The sequence below is a fragment of the Chrysoperla carnea genome, chromosome 4 (genome assembly GCF_905475395.1).
Source record: "Chrysoperla carnea chromosome 4, inChrCarn1.1, whole genome shotgun sequence".
Lineage (NCBI taxonomy): Eukaryota > Metazoa > Arthropoda > Insecta > Neuroptera > Chrysopidae > Chrysoperla > Chrysoperla carnea.
The window spans coordinates 34,958,698-34,978,963 of NC_058340.1; the positions used below are offsets into that span (position 1 = coordinate 34,958,698).

At 29.1% G+C, this 20,266-nt stretch overlaps 2 protein-coding genes across 8 annotated transcripts in view; one reads left to right on the forward strand and one right to left on the reverse strand.

The window, feature by feature from the left end:
- The first annotated feature begins 1,345 nt into the window (after positions 1-1,345).
- Positions 1,346-20,266, forward strand: part of LOC123299135 (glutamine-dependent NAD(+) synthetase) — a 60,443-nt gene continuing 41,522 nt past the window's right edge. The window contains exon 1 of the mRNA XM_044881388.1: positions 1,346-1,444. The gene's annotated coding sequence lies outside the window, so the exon portion shown is untranslated. The remainder of the gene's footprint in view (positions 1,445-20,266) is intronic.
- LOC123299132 (cytosolic carboxypeptidase Nna1-like) lies at positions 2,863-15,953 on the reverse strand. 7 transcript variants are annotated; one of them, XM_044881383.1, is made up of 15 exons: positions 15,791-15,953; positions 14,350-14,365; positions 10,860-11,172; positions 10,492-10,644; positions 10,206-10,426; positions 8,950-9,114; positions 7,749-7,869; positions 6,320-6,973; positions 5,414-5,641; positions 5,263-5,354; positions 4,850-5,024; positions 4,297-4,586; positions 3,661-3,819; positions 3,457-3,594; positions 2,863-3,182 (listed from the first exon to the last, which is right to left on the reverse strand). In XM_044881383.1, the coding sequence occupies exons 3-15, from the start codon at positions 10,953-10,955 to the stop codon at positions 2,963-2,965; spliced, it is 2,712 nt and encodes a 903-aa protein (XP_044737318.1). In that variant the 5' UTR covers positions 10,956-11,172; positions 14,350-14,365; positions 15,791-15,953; the 3' UTR covers positions 2,863-2,962. The 7 variants fall into 7 exon arrangements, with proteins under 7 accessions (XP_044737318.1, XP_044737315.1, XP_044737317.1 ...); XM_044881380.1 differs by lacking the exon at positions 15,791-15,953 and having other exon boundaries at positions 6,320-6,797; positions 6,849-6,973; positions 14,231-14,360; XM_044881381.1 differs by lacking the exon at positions 15,791-15,953 and adding an exon at positions 3,334-3,393 and having other exon boundaries at positions 3,077-3,182; positions 14,231-14,360.

Genomic DNA, 20,266 nt, shown 5'->3' on the forward strand with positions numbered 1-20,266 from the left:
CTTAACCATAATTAAATTTATTAACGCATTTTTTTAGACTTAATAAAATTACTTAGGTACTGCGAAGACACAAGGTTTTACCCGATGGAACCTAACAGTTAGATAGTAACGTCAGACGTACTGCAAATATAAGCCCATATTAACTTGATGTACGTTAAATCATAATCTTAAACCCAATTTTTCACTTATAACTTATAAGTAAAAACACACTAGTATACTTACTGCACTTATCTGTATTTCAATCATCGGTTCCAAAAGATGAAATTAATAGCTCATCAAAAGAAAAAAACATCCACTGTTAATTTTGAACACTTAAAACGTGCTTTAAAACATTAAAAACCTTGTCTCATTATGAAAACGTACTAAAACTTTTACACAACAAATAAAAAGGAATGCTTATAGTTTAATTAAATCTCTAAAAACGAGCAATTACAAAAAAATTTTTCTGATAACACCAAAAATTCTATATTTTGTTTTCAATGAAACTAACACTACACTATTGCCAATGTAAATGTAAGTCTCTTAAAGGCAAGAAAATTAGCCTCATTTAAAAATTATCTTAACGTATGTACACAAAATTTTTCAGCGTCGATTTTTTTCCAATTTAAAAATTGTATGCAGTTTTAAAATTTGCATTTTTTACAATCTCATACAAAGTCAGCTTCAGCCCAGTCATAGGAAAATTAACCACCAGTATTATAATATAACATAATAAGCCGTGGGTGCTTTAAACTTAAGGAGTTGATTATATTTCGATTAAAGTAACTTTTTAAGCTAGAAATCAAGCCAATATCTCCATCGAAAAATAGCTAATAAATGAATGGAATATCAAAAAGCTTTATGAATAATTTCGAATGCAATATCCAACAAAATTTGATATTTTTATTTGACAATATCTTCATAATATTAAATTTTGAAAAAAAAAAAAACTATGTTTACAGCAATATAGACTCCATATACAGGATATATGTACATATAGCAATCGTCTGTAGGTGTCAGCATTTATTTAAAATTATGAAGCATCTAGCGTTCAAAAAGTAAAATGATTAAAATGTATTATTTTGTTTAGATATCTGTAAAAAATAATTTCTTTAAAAAATTACATTATAAATTTATTTTAAGATAATTTATCTTTATTACTAATCAAGGCAAAACAAACAAATAGTGATTATTTAATCTACGTTAATATAAGTGATAATTATTTCTTTAATTTAATTTTCTTTTAATATAAAATGAATTTCCGGAAACTGTCAAAACGAGTTTATTATTGAATAAAACGAATATACATCATTTTTGTAATACAAACAAAATCGAAAATTTTTATAATTAAATTTAACGTTTTATAGAAAAAACATGTTAAATCTGTATAAAATCGAATATAATAAATCATAACCTATATAAATTTGTAATACATGTTTCAATTATTCGCAATATTATAATTACGGTGAGTATTGTTATATTTCATTATTTACTAAACAAGTTACAAAACATTATTAACAATAATTTCAAAGAAATTTCTAAATATTCAAACAAAAACTTTATATAAGCTTAATAATTATCTAAATATAAAAATATTGACGGTGGTGGTTTAAATGTAGGAAAAAATAAAATAAAAATAGTAAAATTTAAATTTATTTAATAGTATTATTGTGTACATATTTCTGTTATTAAAATATATTAATTTTTATTTATTTTATTAAAATAAATGAAAGAAATTCATGGACGATTTTCCTGCCATCTATAAATTATTTGTACAGATGATATCGTAATATTACAGAGTTCTGTATATACGTATACATAAATAAAGTAAGAATAGAGATTAAGTTGGTACAAGTGTAGTTGTCATTTTTAAGGAAGGAAGATTCCCCTTCGCTTTATACGAAATATGAATAATACCTGAGACGAAATATACGAAATGTGAATTATATATACATAGAGCTTGAATTACCTTTAGGGTGTTCTCATTGAAAAAAGTCAAAAAAATAATTAATAGAACCGGATTAACTCCTGAAAGAACAAGTGCAAGAAAATTAATTACGATAATACCAGACAATTTGGAAAACAACACTGAAATGATGCTATAAGTGAAAAATAAGTTTAGGAACACTTTTTAATAAAAAGCTACAAGTCGAAATGTTTCATTCTTGTGAGTTTCGAATATCTAATGCTGTAAAAATGGACATTAAACTTAAATTATCTTGACTATGTAATATAAAACCCCATGAAAAGCATTCTATTAATTAAGGAATTTACAGAAATCAAACTAGTCAAGAATTTGTGACTTGTGCTGAAGTGACACATAAAATATGTAAGCTAAACTGGATGTAAAAGAATTTTTTTTAAATTCCTGTATATTATAAATGTGAAAGGATGTTTGTTTGTTTGTTGCACTTTGACGAAAAATCTAGCGAATGGATTTGAATAAAACTACACAACAATATAGCTCATACATCAGAATAACACATGAGCTGTAATTTATAAAAATATATTAAAAAACAATTAAAAAAATTAAATTTATTCTGACATTTTACTGCTGTGATATTTTTTTTTTTTGGCGACTGTAAAATTGAAAATTCCCAAAACTCAACAACATTGATTGAATAGAAATTATCTAATTTTGAAATAGGGTACTTCTGAATGAAAATGGAAACCAATATTATTAATGTATAAAAATGTATTTAACGTTTATTACATGGAATTTTTTTAAAGAAAGCTACAATGTTAGAAAGTTAAATTGAAACATATGCATTTCAATTTTATTCAAATAGGAACTTAATCTCTAAAACAATAAATTTTATTGTTTCTTGTTTTTGATTTTTTTTTCTCAATTTATTATTAACTACGAGAAGCTATGCTACTCTGTGTGAAGAAAACATTTATTGAGCAGAATGGCAGTATTAATTACAGTTACACACATTTAGGACAATATTCGTAACAAGTCACAATGACAAAATTATATTGTTTATTCATCATCATTAGCGAATAGTTTTTTTCTGCGTTTTTTCTTCTTATTGACTGTCTTTGGTTGTTGATTTGTCTCATCCACAAATATCTTATCCATGAGTACAATTTGATTTCGTATAAATGTTTTATCTTTCGATAATTTCTTAAATTTTGTTGATTTATTTTCAATTTTCGTACTTGGTTCACTTATTTTTAAATCCGACCCTCTAGGCTTCAATCTAAAAAAGAATATATTTGTGAAAAAATTGTTTCCATGATCGCGCTTTCCAAACTTTAAAACCAAGCATTTTAGATACAAATTTAACCCAGTAATATATGTTTTGAATCGAGCAAAAAGTTATGCTTCATGCATTTCCAAACATTTCTTACCAACTGTTAATAAAAGATATTTTTTTCCTGACACTTCAACGTCCTTTTTGACTTTTGTCTCTAACAGGTCAAATTTTTATAAATAAAAATCTATTTCATTTATAGTTCGTAATAATTACTTACAATGGTTTTTTCTTTATTGTTTTGTTCATTACTTTGGAACTGGGCCTTTCTTCAGTTTTTATTATTTTCTTTTTCTTAATCTTATCTTTTTTACCATTTCCATCTTTTCCAATAAGTAATAGTTTCTGAGAGCATGATCTAAAATAATCGATAGATTTGTTTTTTTACAAAATTCCATTACAAAAATAAATTTATTAGTTATACCGCAATAATGCTTCACATTCATTTTGATAAGCTGTAGCGGCCATAACAGATATTCCCCAGGAAAGAGGTCCTTCTGGAGAAAATCCTATACCACTCCATATTTGCTGTCTTAATTGTGTAAGCCTTTCTTGAATTTCAGGTGGATGCCTTTGTCGTTGTCTATAAACAAAACGTTTATACTAAATGCTTCATTACATAGCATTCAGGAACTAGAGATGAATTCACTATTTTGCGAGCCAACAAAAACTAAGTTGTAAAAATTGCGTTTCATGAGATAATTTGATATAGAAATTAAACTAAGCGAAGATATTAAAGAATGATTCATCTTAATAGATGAATATTGTTATTGCCAATTGGTAACACAGAAACCAACTCTCCTCATCATAGTTTTACAACAACTTCTAAATTCTATCTCCCAACCAGTGTCCTGTGAAGATTTATACTATGTTAGCTATTGGCGGCCTTCGAATGGCCATATTTTTATCCCTCGAAGTTTTGATAAGCTTGACGCTCGAAAAGGGTATTCTTGGATTTTCTGGAACATATTGTCTGATAAACATACAGACTGACATATTTCTGCTATGAATTCATCCTTGGCTCCAAGGCTATTCTAGTAAGGTAGCTATGTTTTTGTACCTAGGTGGTGGCAAACTTCGTAATCTATGCCAATTTTCAGCTGGTTTATCTTGAACAACTATCACTGATTGGCTACGTGGACGTGACATTCTACCACGAGATCCACCATTAGTATTACTAAGTACCATTAATTCAGGTGGCATATTTTCGAAGGCACTACGTGTTACATCACCATATCTGGTTCGTATACGTCCTGGTTTCTTTGGTTTTACACCTAAACGTTCATCAGCTGAATCATAATAATCGCTACCAGGATCAGTCGTTGGCCAATCCAGCGTCTGTCGATATACCTTGAATGAGACTTTCTTTAACGCACACTGGCATAGGTTAGTAATTTAAAAAAGTGCGTTAAAGAAAAAGCCTTGATTCTAAATAAAAATTAATTGTATAATTTAAAACTAAAAATAACAATAACACATTTAAAATAAATATTAAAAAAAATAAAAATAAAATGTATAAAATATAAAAAACAAAACAAACAAATGAAAAGAAAATTACAAAATGGCAAAACCAAACAACAATTGGTGCATAAATATTTGATTCAAAATTTTACCGGTAATATAACACGTGTGTTATTTGGACTTCGAATTAATTTATTGTCTTTTTTCTTGAGTGTTCGACGATGCTTCTTTTGTGGACTAGCGGGTGGTACTGGCATTGATATATCATTCCCATTCATTGTGATTAAACGATCTTGCGAATCTTCACTCGATGTGTCCCCATCGTCACTATTAAATTTACTTAAGAATTAGTTGATTATTTCAATACATTTTCGACACTAGTCAAGTTTTGGAAATACGAAAAATGGGCAAAAAATTTACCAATTCTAATAAATCTCAAAGCTTTTTAATTTATTTTCTTATGCAATTTGACTTAATCAGAATTGAATTATTCAGAAAATATTATATATCTTGCGTTGAATGCACGAATGAGTATTTCTTATTCATAAGAATTAAAATTTATTACCTGGAATAATCACTAAGAACGATATTTGTCGGTTCATCAGCACTAGATCCAGTTTTCAAAAGCCTTGTCAATATTTTTGTTCTTAACCTTTCCTAAAAGTAAAATTAATTTAGTCCAAAAATCCACGAAATATTTCATAAATTTTTTTTACCTTGCTGGGATGTTCATCACTAAAATCTAACAATGTTTCACAGAAAGATTTTCCTACGGATTCATAATCATTAGGAGTGAAATGTGTGGCTGCACGTCCAGCTAGCTTTGAGCCACCAAATGAGGCTTCTAATGTATAACTATTACATACTCCAAGTAACCATATTACAACACGGCCTGTACCTTCTTTTGCCCGTTGTATTCGGAATTTACAATCTTCAAATGAAAACTGCAACATAATGTCAAATTAAATTTTTTATTAATTTATTGTAATGGCGGTAAAAATATTGGAGAGAGCCTTTGGCTAATTTGATATATTTGATTGGTATAAAGTATTCAAATAAACCCTCTTTTATGTTAAGGATTTGAGTCAAATCAAGAGAGCAATTTCGATAAATGAATAAATTAATGCTGAATAATAATCCTTTCAGTCCCAAAGAGCTATCTAGTTAACTCAACTTCTTTCATGAATCGCCTCTTATCAAATCAGTTGATATTTTAGTATTGAAGCTTTGGAAAAAGAAATTTTTAAATTCCATCTTGCTGGGAAAAACCTGGTACAACGGTTCTGGGACTTTTTTTTGGGTATGAGATCAGATTTTTGGAAGAACAATTAGTAGATTTTGCGCCATAAGATTGCAATATATCATAGCAACCATTGTTATCGATTTTTTTAAATAAAAATGTCACGAATACCATAAACACTACCACTTGGTCGGGCCAGGAAAATTACTGTTTCAAGAAACTCGTTCTAAATAGATTTTAAACACGAATTAGCTGAAGGAAATCAAGGCAATTATGTTAAGAGGTGTGAAAACCCTCCATGTGGCGTCTTATTTTGAAGTGCATTCAATACATTTTGATGAATAATATATATTTTGTGTTTGTATTATGATATTGAACCAACCTTATCTGCTGAATTTTTATGTAACATTAATGGAAATACTTGTTCTTGTAAACGTTTCTCAGAATTACGTCGACTTTCACAACCATAAATAAAAATATTATGCTTGCGTGAGTGTGCATGTAAATCACAATACATTGCTACACCACAATCCTCCAGTAAACGGCGTACCATTAACTTTGTATGCCATACCGATGGATATGTTTCACGTATCACAGTACGATATTGCCGATTTAAATCTCGCCCAGTTAACGAACAACGATTGTTCCCAACAATAACACCGTCTGGATTTAACATTGGTATCAATTTGAAAATAAACTTTTCACGTAGTTCACGTGCTGGAGCGCTGTCACCAGTTAGAAAATCAATCATCCCTTTCATCATCCACGATGCTGGTGTTTCACCTGGATGAACACGTGCTGATAATACAATAGCACGTTTTTTGGGAGGACTGTTTGTTTTATCCTTATTATTATTATTACTATTATTTATATTATTATTATTATTGTTGTTATTACTTATTGTCGCTAACGGTTGTGGACTTGGCGATGTAATTGTTAAGTAATATACATTATTACCAGCTAAAGTACGACATAATAATCGTAAACTACTATACTTTGATTTGATTGGATGTGTTGAAATACGAAAAAGATAATCCTAAAATAGAAATATACGTTAATAGCTGTATTTTATTTTGCACCAAGAAGATGACTTCTTATTCTAATATATATCGATAATTTAGACGGTATTTATCTTATAAGAAAAAATTACAGATTCAAGAAATTGCTAATATTACATTTTAAGGTAGTACGAGCACTACCAAGGGAAGTTTAGACTTGTGGTTGAAATTATTTGTACCTTATCTTCACCTTTGATGATGAATTTTGTTATAAATTAAGAACTAGGTCCAATCTGATGTCAGAACATGATGCCCCCCATCAAACTCTGCAACTTTTGTTCAAGTTATTTTTTTATTGGTTAACTACAAAACGAGATATTTAGGTGTATAAATTAAAATGACCCACACAGTATATAAATGCAAGTAGTTCAGCGCATGACCAACATTGAATATGTTTGGCTCTTGGTATATTTATTAGTCGTAATTTTATTCTTTGTATCCAGTTTTCTGTAATAAATTTGCGATGACATTTGATCTAATTATCGGTAGCGCTTTCCTTTAGGCGACGATATTTATTATAACTTTGCTGCCATAACACTATAACAGGTTATAATTTTGTTGCCATAACGGGAATTATCACAATAAATATCAACGTATGTATGAAGTCCTCTAATAATAAAGAAAGCGAATGGAATCGCAAAGTAGCTACAAGATCTTTAAGCAGTTGTTATATCAAATATCAAAATTAGACTTGAATCTATTTGATCTCAAATGGGTATGTTTTCTTAGTATTTAAAAAAAAAAAAAACTTACTTGGAGTTCAGAATATGTGTAAGGGTAACAACTTGCGATGTATACTTCATCTTTGTCGTGAGGAAATTCTAGTGTGAACGTAAGAGTGTATGTGGTCGGTTGATATTCAGTGTCGCCATCCCTTAAAATCATAAGAAAAATTCAAATTTTATTGAAAAATCTATGCATTCACTCTGTTAACCATTCAGTAACGAAATATTCATTTAACAATTCAGGAATATTCCGGGATATAAAATAATCTAAGAGTGGACTGCAAAATTACTTGACCCATCGGTAACCGGCTCAAACTTTGTAATATAGCGGCAATCAAACCCGTAAAAACATCGGTATATGGCAACCCTATCAGATTGGTTCCAAAAATGAATGAGGGGGCAATTTTTAATGCAAAACTGGGATACCAACTTGACCCATAATGTAACTGGACAATTTTCACGTGAAATTATAGCTTTCAATCTACAATTTTAAGAAATAATAGGTTGCCAGGTCAACTTGGTCGATAAAGTATAGCAACGCTTGATTTTCATGATGCTCTTTGGGGTATGACTTGACCCATAAGGCAATCGGATAATTATTACGTAAAACTACTTGGTCGACAAAGTATGACAACACTTGTTTTTGATTTCTCTCCTCCCTCCATTTTAGCAACCAGTCTGGTAGGCCTGCCATAGCCAATTGTTTTTACGTGTTTGATTGCCGCTTTGTTACAAAGTTTGATCCGGTTACCGGTAGGCCAAGTGATTTTGCGTTCCGCTCCCAGGTATAAATGGAAATGAGTTACGATATAGACAGTGCGTTCTCATTTGAAACAATCTAACTAAATTTGCCATATGTTAAATGATTCGTTACATCACTAATAAATATATAGGTGCTACACCTTTATATTTCAATTGAACATTCGCCAAATTATTAATTAAGAATGTTTGGTATATATACATGTTTACTGATAAGCCTTCAATCAACTACTGTTTACTAATTAAATAGCTAATGTGATAATAAATAAATTTTGCAAGTCTAGACATTTCAAATATTTTGCATAATAATTCAACACTAATAACACCACAACTTGTAATCAGATGTAATGTTCGTGTAAACGTGTAATTAATTAAGAAATATAAACAAAAATGGCGTGTATCAAAAATAATGAGAACAGATTCAACTAAATTAAAATAAAAAAACAAAAACAAGAAGCTAATATACTAACAAAGTGATAGGAACTAACGAATTTTCATTGGCAAAATACGATATATTCTTTCCACAACGTCTCCATCCAATTGAATGTAATTGTGCATCTTTTGTTGAATACATAAGTGGTTTCATTCCTTCATTGTATAAACTATCTGGTTTGGCGAAATTTACTATGGAAATTCTAAAAAACAAAACAAAAAGTATGATTGAAAAAACAATTGTATATTTTATTTCACAATTGGGGGTGATAGTACTATAGTGATCCAAGTAACATTGTGAGAAAATATTAATATTGATGCTGCTAATTAGTCCATTCTGTTTTTTGTCCGGCCTTCAACACAACAACTCATAAACGAAAAGAAATATCAAGCTAAAATTATTTATTTATAGCGTGCTCAGCACGAAAAAAGTGAGGTTGAGATAGTAAATGAACAACATAGGTCAATTGGATCTTGAACTGTTAGAGATAGAACAAAAATTTAAATATAAAAATATTTTTTCGTAAACGTCACTGTTTACCCGTAAGGGCACCAGATTAGACCATTATAGCATGTATTATATGGGAATATCAGTTATATGTGTGTGACCTCGCAGTCGTGTTATATATACATGACTGTGGCTACCTAAAAGTGACTATCTTTCTTTTCTTATATGTGATCTGGAATTGCGTCTGTACAATTCAAATTGAAAATGCGCAGAAATTTACACTGGAGGAGATAAGAAATGAAGCATATAAGCGAACAAAATCCCCTCACGTTATTTCTTTTCCTTTTATTAATTATCATGTCCACGGACGAGCCGATATGTGGAAATCTTTAAATCATTTTAGATACCTTAATTTATCCTACAAATTTAGGCATGTCCTTATTATACAAGGTACTTCAAACTGATTACCCTTGGATAGTTAAATAGAAAAACATCATACACTGAATATTTTTCTGAAATTTGTATCCTAATTTGCTTGTATTACGAATGAGATATTTGTACACCGTGATATTTTTGTATACACCTTGAAGTCCACGGCTTAGCCTTCTATTTTAAAATAGAACATCCAAGGAAATCGAAATTACGAAAATGTATACTGATCCTAGAAAACTCGAAAACGGATCTAATATGATTATCGATAAGCACCGCCTATCATTCTGAGACAACTTGTATATGTTTAAAATTATAAAAAAACTATTGGATCCGAATTTATGAAATTATATTCAAGATATTTGCAACTGTAAAAAAGTTCTTCGGAATGCTATTAGTATGAAATATTTGACTTACCTATAAATATTATGACGGCGCATGTTTGAAATACGAAAATAAAACCATTGATGATGCTTGTTTGTGTACAAATCGGATCGAATATACAATTCATAGTATGTGCTTGTAATACAGACTGCTTTACCAAGATTACCTGATTCAAATCTTGACTCGAATTGTAAACCGTCAAAATCTCTATCTTGTAATGGTGCTACAGAACCTCCTACTGCTGATCTTGTGAACTGAAATAAATTTACCATTTTTTTGTTTAAATTATCAAGAAGTTTGTTTCTCGAGGTTTACTTACATAACTCACAGGACTAACAGGATGATATTCAAAAACCACTGTTCCAATATCAGAACCCACAGGTTGTGGCTGGGGTTCTACGTCCGTAGATTCATAATATGGTTCTGGAGTTGGTGGAATATATTCGATATGATTAACTCTATTTTCTAAAACCTACAAGAAAATTGAAGATTTGAATTATACATTTAAATTATTAATATTGAGAAGACCTAAAGTGATTGAAAATTCCAGTAGTTAAAAAGAGAAAAATCCTATCAATCTTCAAAAAATCGTAGGAAATATTTCTTCGAATTTGATTAGAATTATTGTATGTTATTTGAACCGGAGAAAAATAATGTTTTATAGAGATAAAAAATTTGAATATATACCTGACATTCAATTGGCCATCGTGCTGGTTGTGGTGGTACACCAGTTGAAAATAATCGATGTTTTTCTTCCTCATTTCTTAAACGCTCTTGATACATACTGACAGATGTTATACGATCTTGATTACATTTTGTTATAACACTAACGACACCATGACCACCGCCTTCACTAATTACTGTCGAACTACGATTTGGTGTTACTGGTGGAAATAATGCTTTTTGTAATTCAGCAACAGTGTTATTGTTGCGATCGTCTGTTGATTTCAATAGCAGACAATTATCACCTTTGTTGTGTTTATCAAAAATGGGCACGTACCTAATTAAAAATATCAGAAAATTTAATTTTTTTTTTATACAAATATTTTTGTCGGGGAGGGGGGGGGATTTGATCTGAGTATTCAATGAAAAAGAAGTGAGTCATACAGGACTCTCGCCCTCAGTACAAACACTTTTTTTTAAGGAAATTTTCATTTAACAACATTTAAACTCTTTTTTGAATTTGTTCACAGGATTTTGTTAATTTTAAACTGTGACTGAAATTCATTAAACATGAGATAATAAAATTAAAATCTAGCTAAACTTGCATTTTCAAATAAAATTTAAATCAATTAAAATCTAGCAGTTCTCCCGGTGACGAAGTGATGAAAAAATCGACGATGGAAATAATTCCGTCGTCCAAATCCTCTACAAGAATTTTTGCCAAAACGATTTTTAGTGTGTAAATTTTGATCCTCGCTCATAAATTTAATGAGATTGAAGGGAATAAACAAATAAGAAATATTGTCTGACTTTTTACACGCTTTATAGATTTGGTCAAACATGTCTAAAATAATTATAGTCCTTTATGAGCTATTATACATGGCTCAGAAATCAGTCATTTGAAAAAAATTGTTTTTGATTGATTTGGGAACACATTTTGGCAAACTTGTAACCTTTCTATAAGTTTGACCGACCTTTCAATAAACAATTTTGATTTGCATCACGAAAATGTTTCGGAGTACATTCAAAATAAATAACACAATGTAACCTGAACAAAAATTTTCCAGATTACTCCAGCTCTTTTTATTTAACTATTCGTGTCAACAAAATTATTGGAGTTTTTTCGTTTCCGGGAGTGCTGCTTTTATTTAAGAAAACAATGTGAATATGATCCCTACATGCCTTAAAATTTTGTGTTATATTTCATAAGAACAAGTGACGAACAAAATTTTAAACTTAATAAATTTAAATCGATTTTGATGCTGAATCAAAATTGAAACTACTTTACATAAATATCACGAATCGAATATTTCTACACTTACAATAAAATATAATTCTGCATTTAACAGCTAAAAATAATTTACAGGGTTTTACCAATTTTCAAATGCATTCGTGAAATAATATACCATAAAAATTTGTTAAGTTAGCACACATGCATACATACACACAGGTAACGACATTCAAAAACGGGAGTACCTAAGAAAAATTTCGTAATCAAGAAAATAAGGGCAAATATTCACTTGAGTCCAAATAGTGATCCCAATTACAAGTAAACCTGTAGCAAAAAAGAAAATACTCGTAAAAAAACTATGTCGGAAACCCGTTGCCGAATCCATCTCTTCACTTGTGTATTGCTATCAGTATGAAATATTTTACTTATACGCTTTTTACTTGTGCATTGAGACTCGGTGACTTATGTCAACACTTATGGTCTTAAGTGAATACTCCCTAAAAAAACTTGCCTGTAAAGATACGTGTTCACTTAGCGCCATTTTTGAAGCCAGAAATATTTATAAAAAATTTTAAAAACATAACTATATTAGATAATACGTAATGTTAAAATAAAATCTGATATCTCGAAACGTCTAAGTAGACGCGTACCTTCCTGTATGTTTAAAATAATTATTACAAAAACAGAGAAATGTAAAGTTATTTGAACTCACATGCAAATTACATGCAAAGTTAGTATTTACAACACAAGTTAATTATTACCTATACTAATAATTAAAGGAAGTATTCCTAGACTGCTGTCCGTATGTGAATGAAAATTTATTATGTTTAAATTTTTGATTGATAGTTTCTAATTTATAGCTTTACTTTACACCGAGAATTTGAAACTATAATCGAAATTGTTAATAACTTTTTGTGGCAGTAAGCAAACTTTATTTGTGACAAATAAATATTATTTTTTTAACGCGGTAAACTCTCGGGGTATTAAGTAAATCTTTTATTGGTTTAAGAGCCGACCGTAATAATAATGACTCAAATCTGAAATCGTAGCAAAATTTCAATCCTTTCTATTGAAATTAGGTTGGGATGAAGTAAGTCTGACACCTAAGATACTGTGAAAATTACTGATTTTACAATTATTATAAGGCAATTTTATGTAAAACTTGCAGTTAACCCACCCACTTCGCTGGGAAACTGCAATTTTAAATACAAAGAATATTGCGTTATACAATTTCACATCATTTGACATCACTAATCCCCGCTAATTTCTAGTTTCTGCCCCTTTTTAAACCCGTTAGACGATTAATTTTAATAAAATACGAAACACGTCTTCCATCAATTCTGTTAAAGTATGTTTATGCAAAATTTGAAGTAGATTGGACCAAGAAATCACATTGTCCTATACAATCTTTGTCCCCGTTTTTCACCCTCTAAGAGATAGAATTTCGGAAAATCCTTTCTTATCGGATGCTTACATCATACAAAGAACGCACCCTCCAAGTCTCAGGTCTTACGATCAGGACAAAGCATTTTATATGTACATATCATTTTTCATGTACTTTTAGGAATATAAATTATAATTGACAGACAGTTTTACCATTGCTTGTAATAAATAATAAATATTTTACTATTTAGTTTTAAATTGGGTCGTTTTACTAGCGCGCATTCAGCGTTAGGTACTGTAACCTCTCTCAGATTTCACGAAAATAAATTTCATGTAAATCGTTCGAGCCGTTTTCCAGATTAAACGAAGTTTTTTAATAATGAAACCTAGTTAGATCGATTTTTCGCCCCCAAAACTCCCTGCATAATAAATTTCATGAAAATCGTTGGCTCGTTTAAATATATAAGATAGGCTAAGTTTTAAAAATGGCTTTAGAAAAAAGAGAAGCTATTTTATAATTTTAAAGATATTTAAATATATTTGGATTGTATGGTGTTTACTCCGAAAGTATTGTAAACTATTTACAATATATATTTTAAAGCGGCAGTCGCTTCCTATAGGAAAGTTTGTTTGTTCTAAGGCAAAGAAAATTATATTTTTGTGTATCATAAAAATTTAAATATGAAATCATAACGGTCTACTACGGCCGACTCTTTACTATTTAAAAATATATACACAAATATATGTGACTAAAATAATTGTTAAAAATATTTATACGTACATGATGATGTAATGTATGATTAGCCGATACAAAATTTGGTTAATTTACTTGCAAATTTTGTTGTTATGATATAAACGGTAAAAAAGTACAAAAAACACTCATTTCGTTTTGATAACTACCATTTATTCGACGCATCTAAAATAATAAAATATCCGATCAGGTTTTCGATAATATCACTTCCGAAAATTCGAGGGCTATGGCTACATAATTTGTTGGACTTTTTAAGCTTTTTCTCTTTTTATGTATATTGCCAATTATTTTAAATCCAAGATATCGAAAATTTCTCATGGAAATCTACTGAATCAGAGGTGGTCATACTTTCAGTCACAGAGTCAACTTTTAATAAGTATTACCTGCTTTATCAACTTACATTTTTCTTAAATTTTTTTCAACTCATAATTAATCAAAATTTGCATAATAGATGCAAATAATCATTACAGTAAGATTCAACCTCTTGAAACAATTTTGCTTTTGTAAATTTTTATTGTTCGTTGATTTTGATTGCAGTTGTAGAGTGATACATTTGAAATGAACACATCTGGACCGAGATTTTTTATATTTTTCCGGATATATGGTTTTTAGACCTTGTTTACTCTAAGCCCAGAATTTTGAATGAATTCAATATGATTTATGATGTAGGCTCTAAGCTTCAATAATTCGATAAATTGAAATAATCGCAAGATACATGTTTTTTGAGAAACTCATTTCATCGCGATGAAATCGTACTCGAATCACGAACACATAACTCATCAAAAAGCAGTTTTTACGAACGTTGATTGAGCTTGAAAACTTTAAAGAATAGTAAGGAAAGACAAGCAAGTTAAAAATTTTGTTTTACAAATTATGGTTCAAACTTTACAACACTTGAATGGAAAGAGTTGAAAATCTACTTACATTGACACATTTTTTACAAATGAAAAGGAAGATTATTTTTTGTTAATTAAAAAAAAAGCAACATGAAAATTAGGAAATACACCCGTTCTATATGAGTGAAAAAAAGTAGCTAACTTCGAAATGTATGTTTTCTTCTATTTATTTAATCATTTAATATTGATATATTTATTTTTTGACATTAACTAAAGAAAAACGTTTTTGAAAATTTATTGTCAAAATAAAAAAAAATCATAGCTTTCTTAATTCTGAGCCCTCATAAAAAGGGTTTTAACTAAACGAATTCGTTTTTACAATTTTTGTGTAATTTTTACTATTTTTTTCATCACTAAATTGTTTCACATATTACACGGAATGATACTCGAAAAGCGAAGACTATATCGACTTAAAAATTAATTTAATATTATGTCGAAAGTAAGCATGTCGAATTTGAAGTTTTCTAAAGATTATAAACAGAAATATGATTTTGATTGGTTTATATCAAATGTTATTCACCCCTACTACTGATCAAACTAACAATACGATACAAGTTATTTCGTTAAGTTTCATAGCAACAAACATAAACAAGTTTTATGATTTTTTATATACAAGGAAAAATATTATTGTCCCTAAATTGTTACACTGAAGAAAATCACAACAAAAAGTATTAATAAAATCACTTGTAATTACCATTAATGAATTTCTTAATATTATTTTAAACAAAATATTTCTTATTGCCAGACGACAATGGGCTATAACGATAAACACTAACTGTTTCGAATTTATTTAGTTGTACAACGACCGTCTGAACGATATTCGTTAGTTACCGTGGCCGTGACTAAACTGTCACATACAACTTTTTAGCTTGATATTCTACTCTTGTGTGCGCATCGACTTCCAATTTTCATTATTATTTACAATAATATTATTGTAAATATATTATTAAAGAGGTTTTCATATAGTTTTTGCACTTAGTAGCAATTTTCTTTTATATATGATAAGGTTTGCCAATTTTTCAATGTGCCAACTGAAATTGAATTTTTAGTAATTAAATATGTAGTATATTTTATATACGAAGATAAACTGGCATTTAAAGTATATTAAATATTTTATATATGAAATTTTTATTTGAATATTTGTTTTTATTTAATTGCAATTAAGATTTTATTATTTTAATTTTCAAAATCACGATAATTTGGCTAATTTTTATTGTTTCAAGGTGATATATATTTTTTAGGGACCCGTATTCAAAAATCTGAGATCTAATCTGTGCTTGCAGACTCAAATCTAGAAGACGAAAAATATAGAAGGCATTGTTCTGTTCCCAAATCTCGGTGGGAACGCCATACTGTGTACTGTATTGAGGGAATTGTAACATTACCAATAGTTATGGGGGAAAAGTCAATACAATATGGACATCAGGCCCATACTGGTTAGCGATACCCATACTTCTGGTGGATAGCCCTATTTAATACTGTAATATAACTAATGCTAACATAGATATTATAATATCTGTTTTTATACCATACCAGCATTGCTGTAAAAGCCATGAATTTCTTACCATGTATCGAATGTGTATATCTAATGCATTAAATTAATTGTAGCGTCGATATCAAAGACATAAATAAGAGACTCTTTTACATTTTAACGAAGCGTTTAGGACTTAACTACTTTTCTAAATAACTGAATTCTTATCCAGACTTAACTTTAACGGGGACTAGTGGATCCAGTCTAATCGATTCATTTCGGGACCAAGACTCCACATTCTTGAAACCTATTAGAGTTAGGTTAATTTTGATCACAAATTTGAAAAGTATGACCCAAACTAAGTAGGATTACATACTTGGTTTATCAAAATTGGATAAAATTTGGATGTGATAGAGCAAAATTAAATTTTTTGGATTCTGTTGACGTCATAAAGTTTAAAAATTCGATTTTTTTGATAACATAGGCAATTAGATTAATTTTGATCACAAATTTGAAAAGTATGACCCAAACTAAGTAGGATTACATACTTGGTTTATCAAAATTGGATAAAATTTGGATGTGATAGAGCAAAATTAAATTTTTTGGATTCTGTTGACGTCATAAAGTTTAAAAATTCGATTTTTTTGATAACATAGGCAAATTTGATCCTATCTTATTGAAATTTTTTTTGAAACCCATTAATTTTGGGAAATTCTTTTCAGCTGTGATATCATTTTGCTAGCTATCACTTATGTGCTTCATTAAGGAACCTGGAACTTATTAGAAATAGGTAAATTTTGATCACAAATTTTAAAATGTTTATCAATTAAATGTGCCTACAGACTCTCCGAGGTAAAATGGCACAATTTTGACTACTCTCCCCAATTTCGCCTTTAGTTTTATGTTAAATACTATACGTATAGTATTTATATAGTATATATACGATTCATCAAAATCGTTATTGCCAATCCCAATATATGTAAGGCGCAACCTAAATACTTGTTATCAGCGCTATGTACCCTCGTTAGGATCCTAACAGTTTATCACACAAATCTTTACAAGAAAAATTTTAAATTTTTGACCAAAAAAAAAAACCTAATACAAATATTTTTGTGTACTCTACGACACCATTGTTGCGTGAGCCTAACTGATATATTCCGAATTTATTTGATTTATTGTATAAATTTAAATTTGATATTAATTATTATTCATTCATTTTATTGATGAGACTGCAGCAGACTGATTATATTCTTGAAGAATTAAACACGCAATTTACCATTTTAAGCATTAGACTGCGTAGGTAAATAGACAATATTTTTAATTGGTCCTATACATAGGCAGTACTCGTGTCATGAATGATTAATTTTATAGCATGTTATAGCAAATATTTATAAAAATATTCGGTAATTATTTAACATCAAGAAAGCATATTTACTTCTAAATTGTTTTGTTACCAAATTTGATTATTATCTTAAAAAGAAAAAATTTGTAATTTGTCTTTAAAAAAAATGGCGGTTCAGATTTTTAATATAAAATCTAAGGTTTACTTAAAGAGTGTACAAAGGCTTAATTAAATTGCCAAGTTAAAAAAATAGTCTCAAGAATATTTAATACTTGTAATGAGGGCAAACATATATTGTAAGCTAGGTGAAGATGTTATGCGACCCTTAAAGTCGTCTACATGAATAACTGGGTAGTATTATAATGTTGAACATATAGAGTGTTCCGTAATTGCCAGACTCAAACAATTACAAAAAGATAAGTAAGCAAGTTCTAATTTATTTGATCAATCAGTTTATTTGTATTCATGTCAATTTGGACTAGGAATATTTTGCACTTCTCTGTTGAGGGCTCTCTGATTCTACAAAGTTTCTATAAAATTTCCAATTATTCATTGATAACGTAGTAACTTCATCCCAGTAAAAAAACGAGCGAAAACAAACAAATTGATTGAGTTAATTGTTGAAATACCCTGTATAGTAAATGTTGAATGTTAGTGTTTGCGCCCTCATGAGTAAACAGTAATGTTTACGAAAAAATTGTTCAAACATTTTTCACATTTAAATTTTTGTTTGATCTCTAACGGATGGGTCTTACGGACCCAAGACCTATTTGACCTATGTCATTCACGAAGTCAAAATCACGTTTTACGAATGGATTTGAAACCGAATCTAATTATTCTGATGGCCTGAATTCCTTAGGTTAAGGGATTCATATATACGTTCGTATTGTTGGTTTCGTCTGGTGCACAAATTTACCGGAATCACCTTCAAAATTTTACTTAGTACGTTGCTAAGAATAGCGTGACGGTTGCTAAAAAAGTTTAAATTGAATATTTAAAAGTTATTATTGAATTAAACACACTTCATTCATTTAATATCGGTACGTTTCGAGTTTCGATCAAAATACTTGAAAAACGGCACATCTTCCACAGATTGATTATCTGAAATATGAGGGGCTAGTTTAAAACAAATTCTAGAAACGGTTGATTGTCTTATTACAAGATAACATTATTCAAGGTCGTGTATTTCGAAATTGAATATTTTCAATTTTCCATAATTATTTTCATAAAATGTTTTCGTTTCAATTTTATTTTTCTTGAAAACAAAAATTTGTCTTCTTTATTTAACTAAAACGTAAACACCGTATATTTATGGTGTTAATAACTCGACTGGCAAGTGAATATACTTTGACTTTGTGTTACCTTATGTTACGTTATAAATATATACGTAGTCACGATTTTTCTGCTAATGTCATTCAAAATTTATGTTTGAATACACTTTTATAATTTTGGACACAACTGTTTCATTTCCGTTTGAAATTAAACGGAAGTGTCATTTATATTTTCTTCATTTCTTGTATCATTTGTAATGAACTATTTATATATAGGTCTTAAGAAAGTTTTTCATAAAAGAAAAGTAGAAACCTATATAATTTCTTATACTATTTAAAGTATAAATATTACAATTAAAATAGAGAAAATTTACATTGCATGTTAATTCGTTAAGAAAAAAAAAGATTAATTATGTTTTGGCAAAGTTCCACAATAAAAAATGTTTGACTATTAAAACTTTTGAAATGAATAAATGTTTGCATAAACTGTACACTGAAATAAGAGTTCGTTGTTGCACTTTTCAAAATCAGCTGTTTCGATTTACCCTTTTTGCAATTTTCGGGAGTTCATCTGAATATCAAGTGTCGATTGTTGTTAAGAACACATTTTGCTACATAATCAGTAAATGGTAATAGAAAAAACCCTCTACAAAAATCCTTTAAATTTTTTTAACAATATGGTAGTTGCGTGATTTCGAATTTGCCATATTACGCATAAAAATGAAAAATTTAACTTGATAGTGATATTAAAATTGATTAAAAAATGAAGAAGTTATAAGTATTTAAAGATTGCTGCCCATCTCCTTTTACCATAACAAAGTTGTATATATATCTATCTCTATGGTGACATCGGACAATGACGTCACTAACCTATATCTTCCTCTTATTTTAATTAGAAATTTAAAACGTTCATATTTTACACACAAAGATTTTCAAAAACCAACTTCACTTTTCTGACCGTGCAGTGAGAATTCTTCACCTAAAGTATTTAGTCAACAAGCCTATTGTTTGCACTTAGATAAATAAAAACAGACTTGGATTTGCTTTTCTTTTTAGTTAAAAGATTTTTAGCGTATAATTTTTAAA

Coding starts and splice junctions, on each gene's coding strand:
- LOC123299132 (XM_044881378.1), bottom strand. Junction 5,355..5,413: donor GTGATGAACATCCCAGCAAG/GTAAAAAAAATT, acceptor TTTTACTTTTAG/GAAAGGTTAAGAACAAAAAT. Junction 4,587..4,849: donor ACACACGTGTTATATTACCG/GTAAAATTTTGA, acceptor GTCTCATTCAAG/GTATATCGACAGACGCTGGA.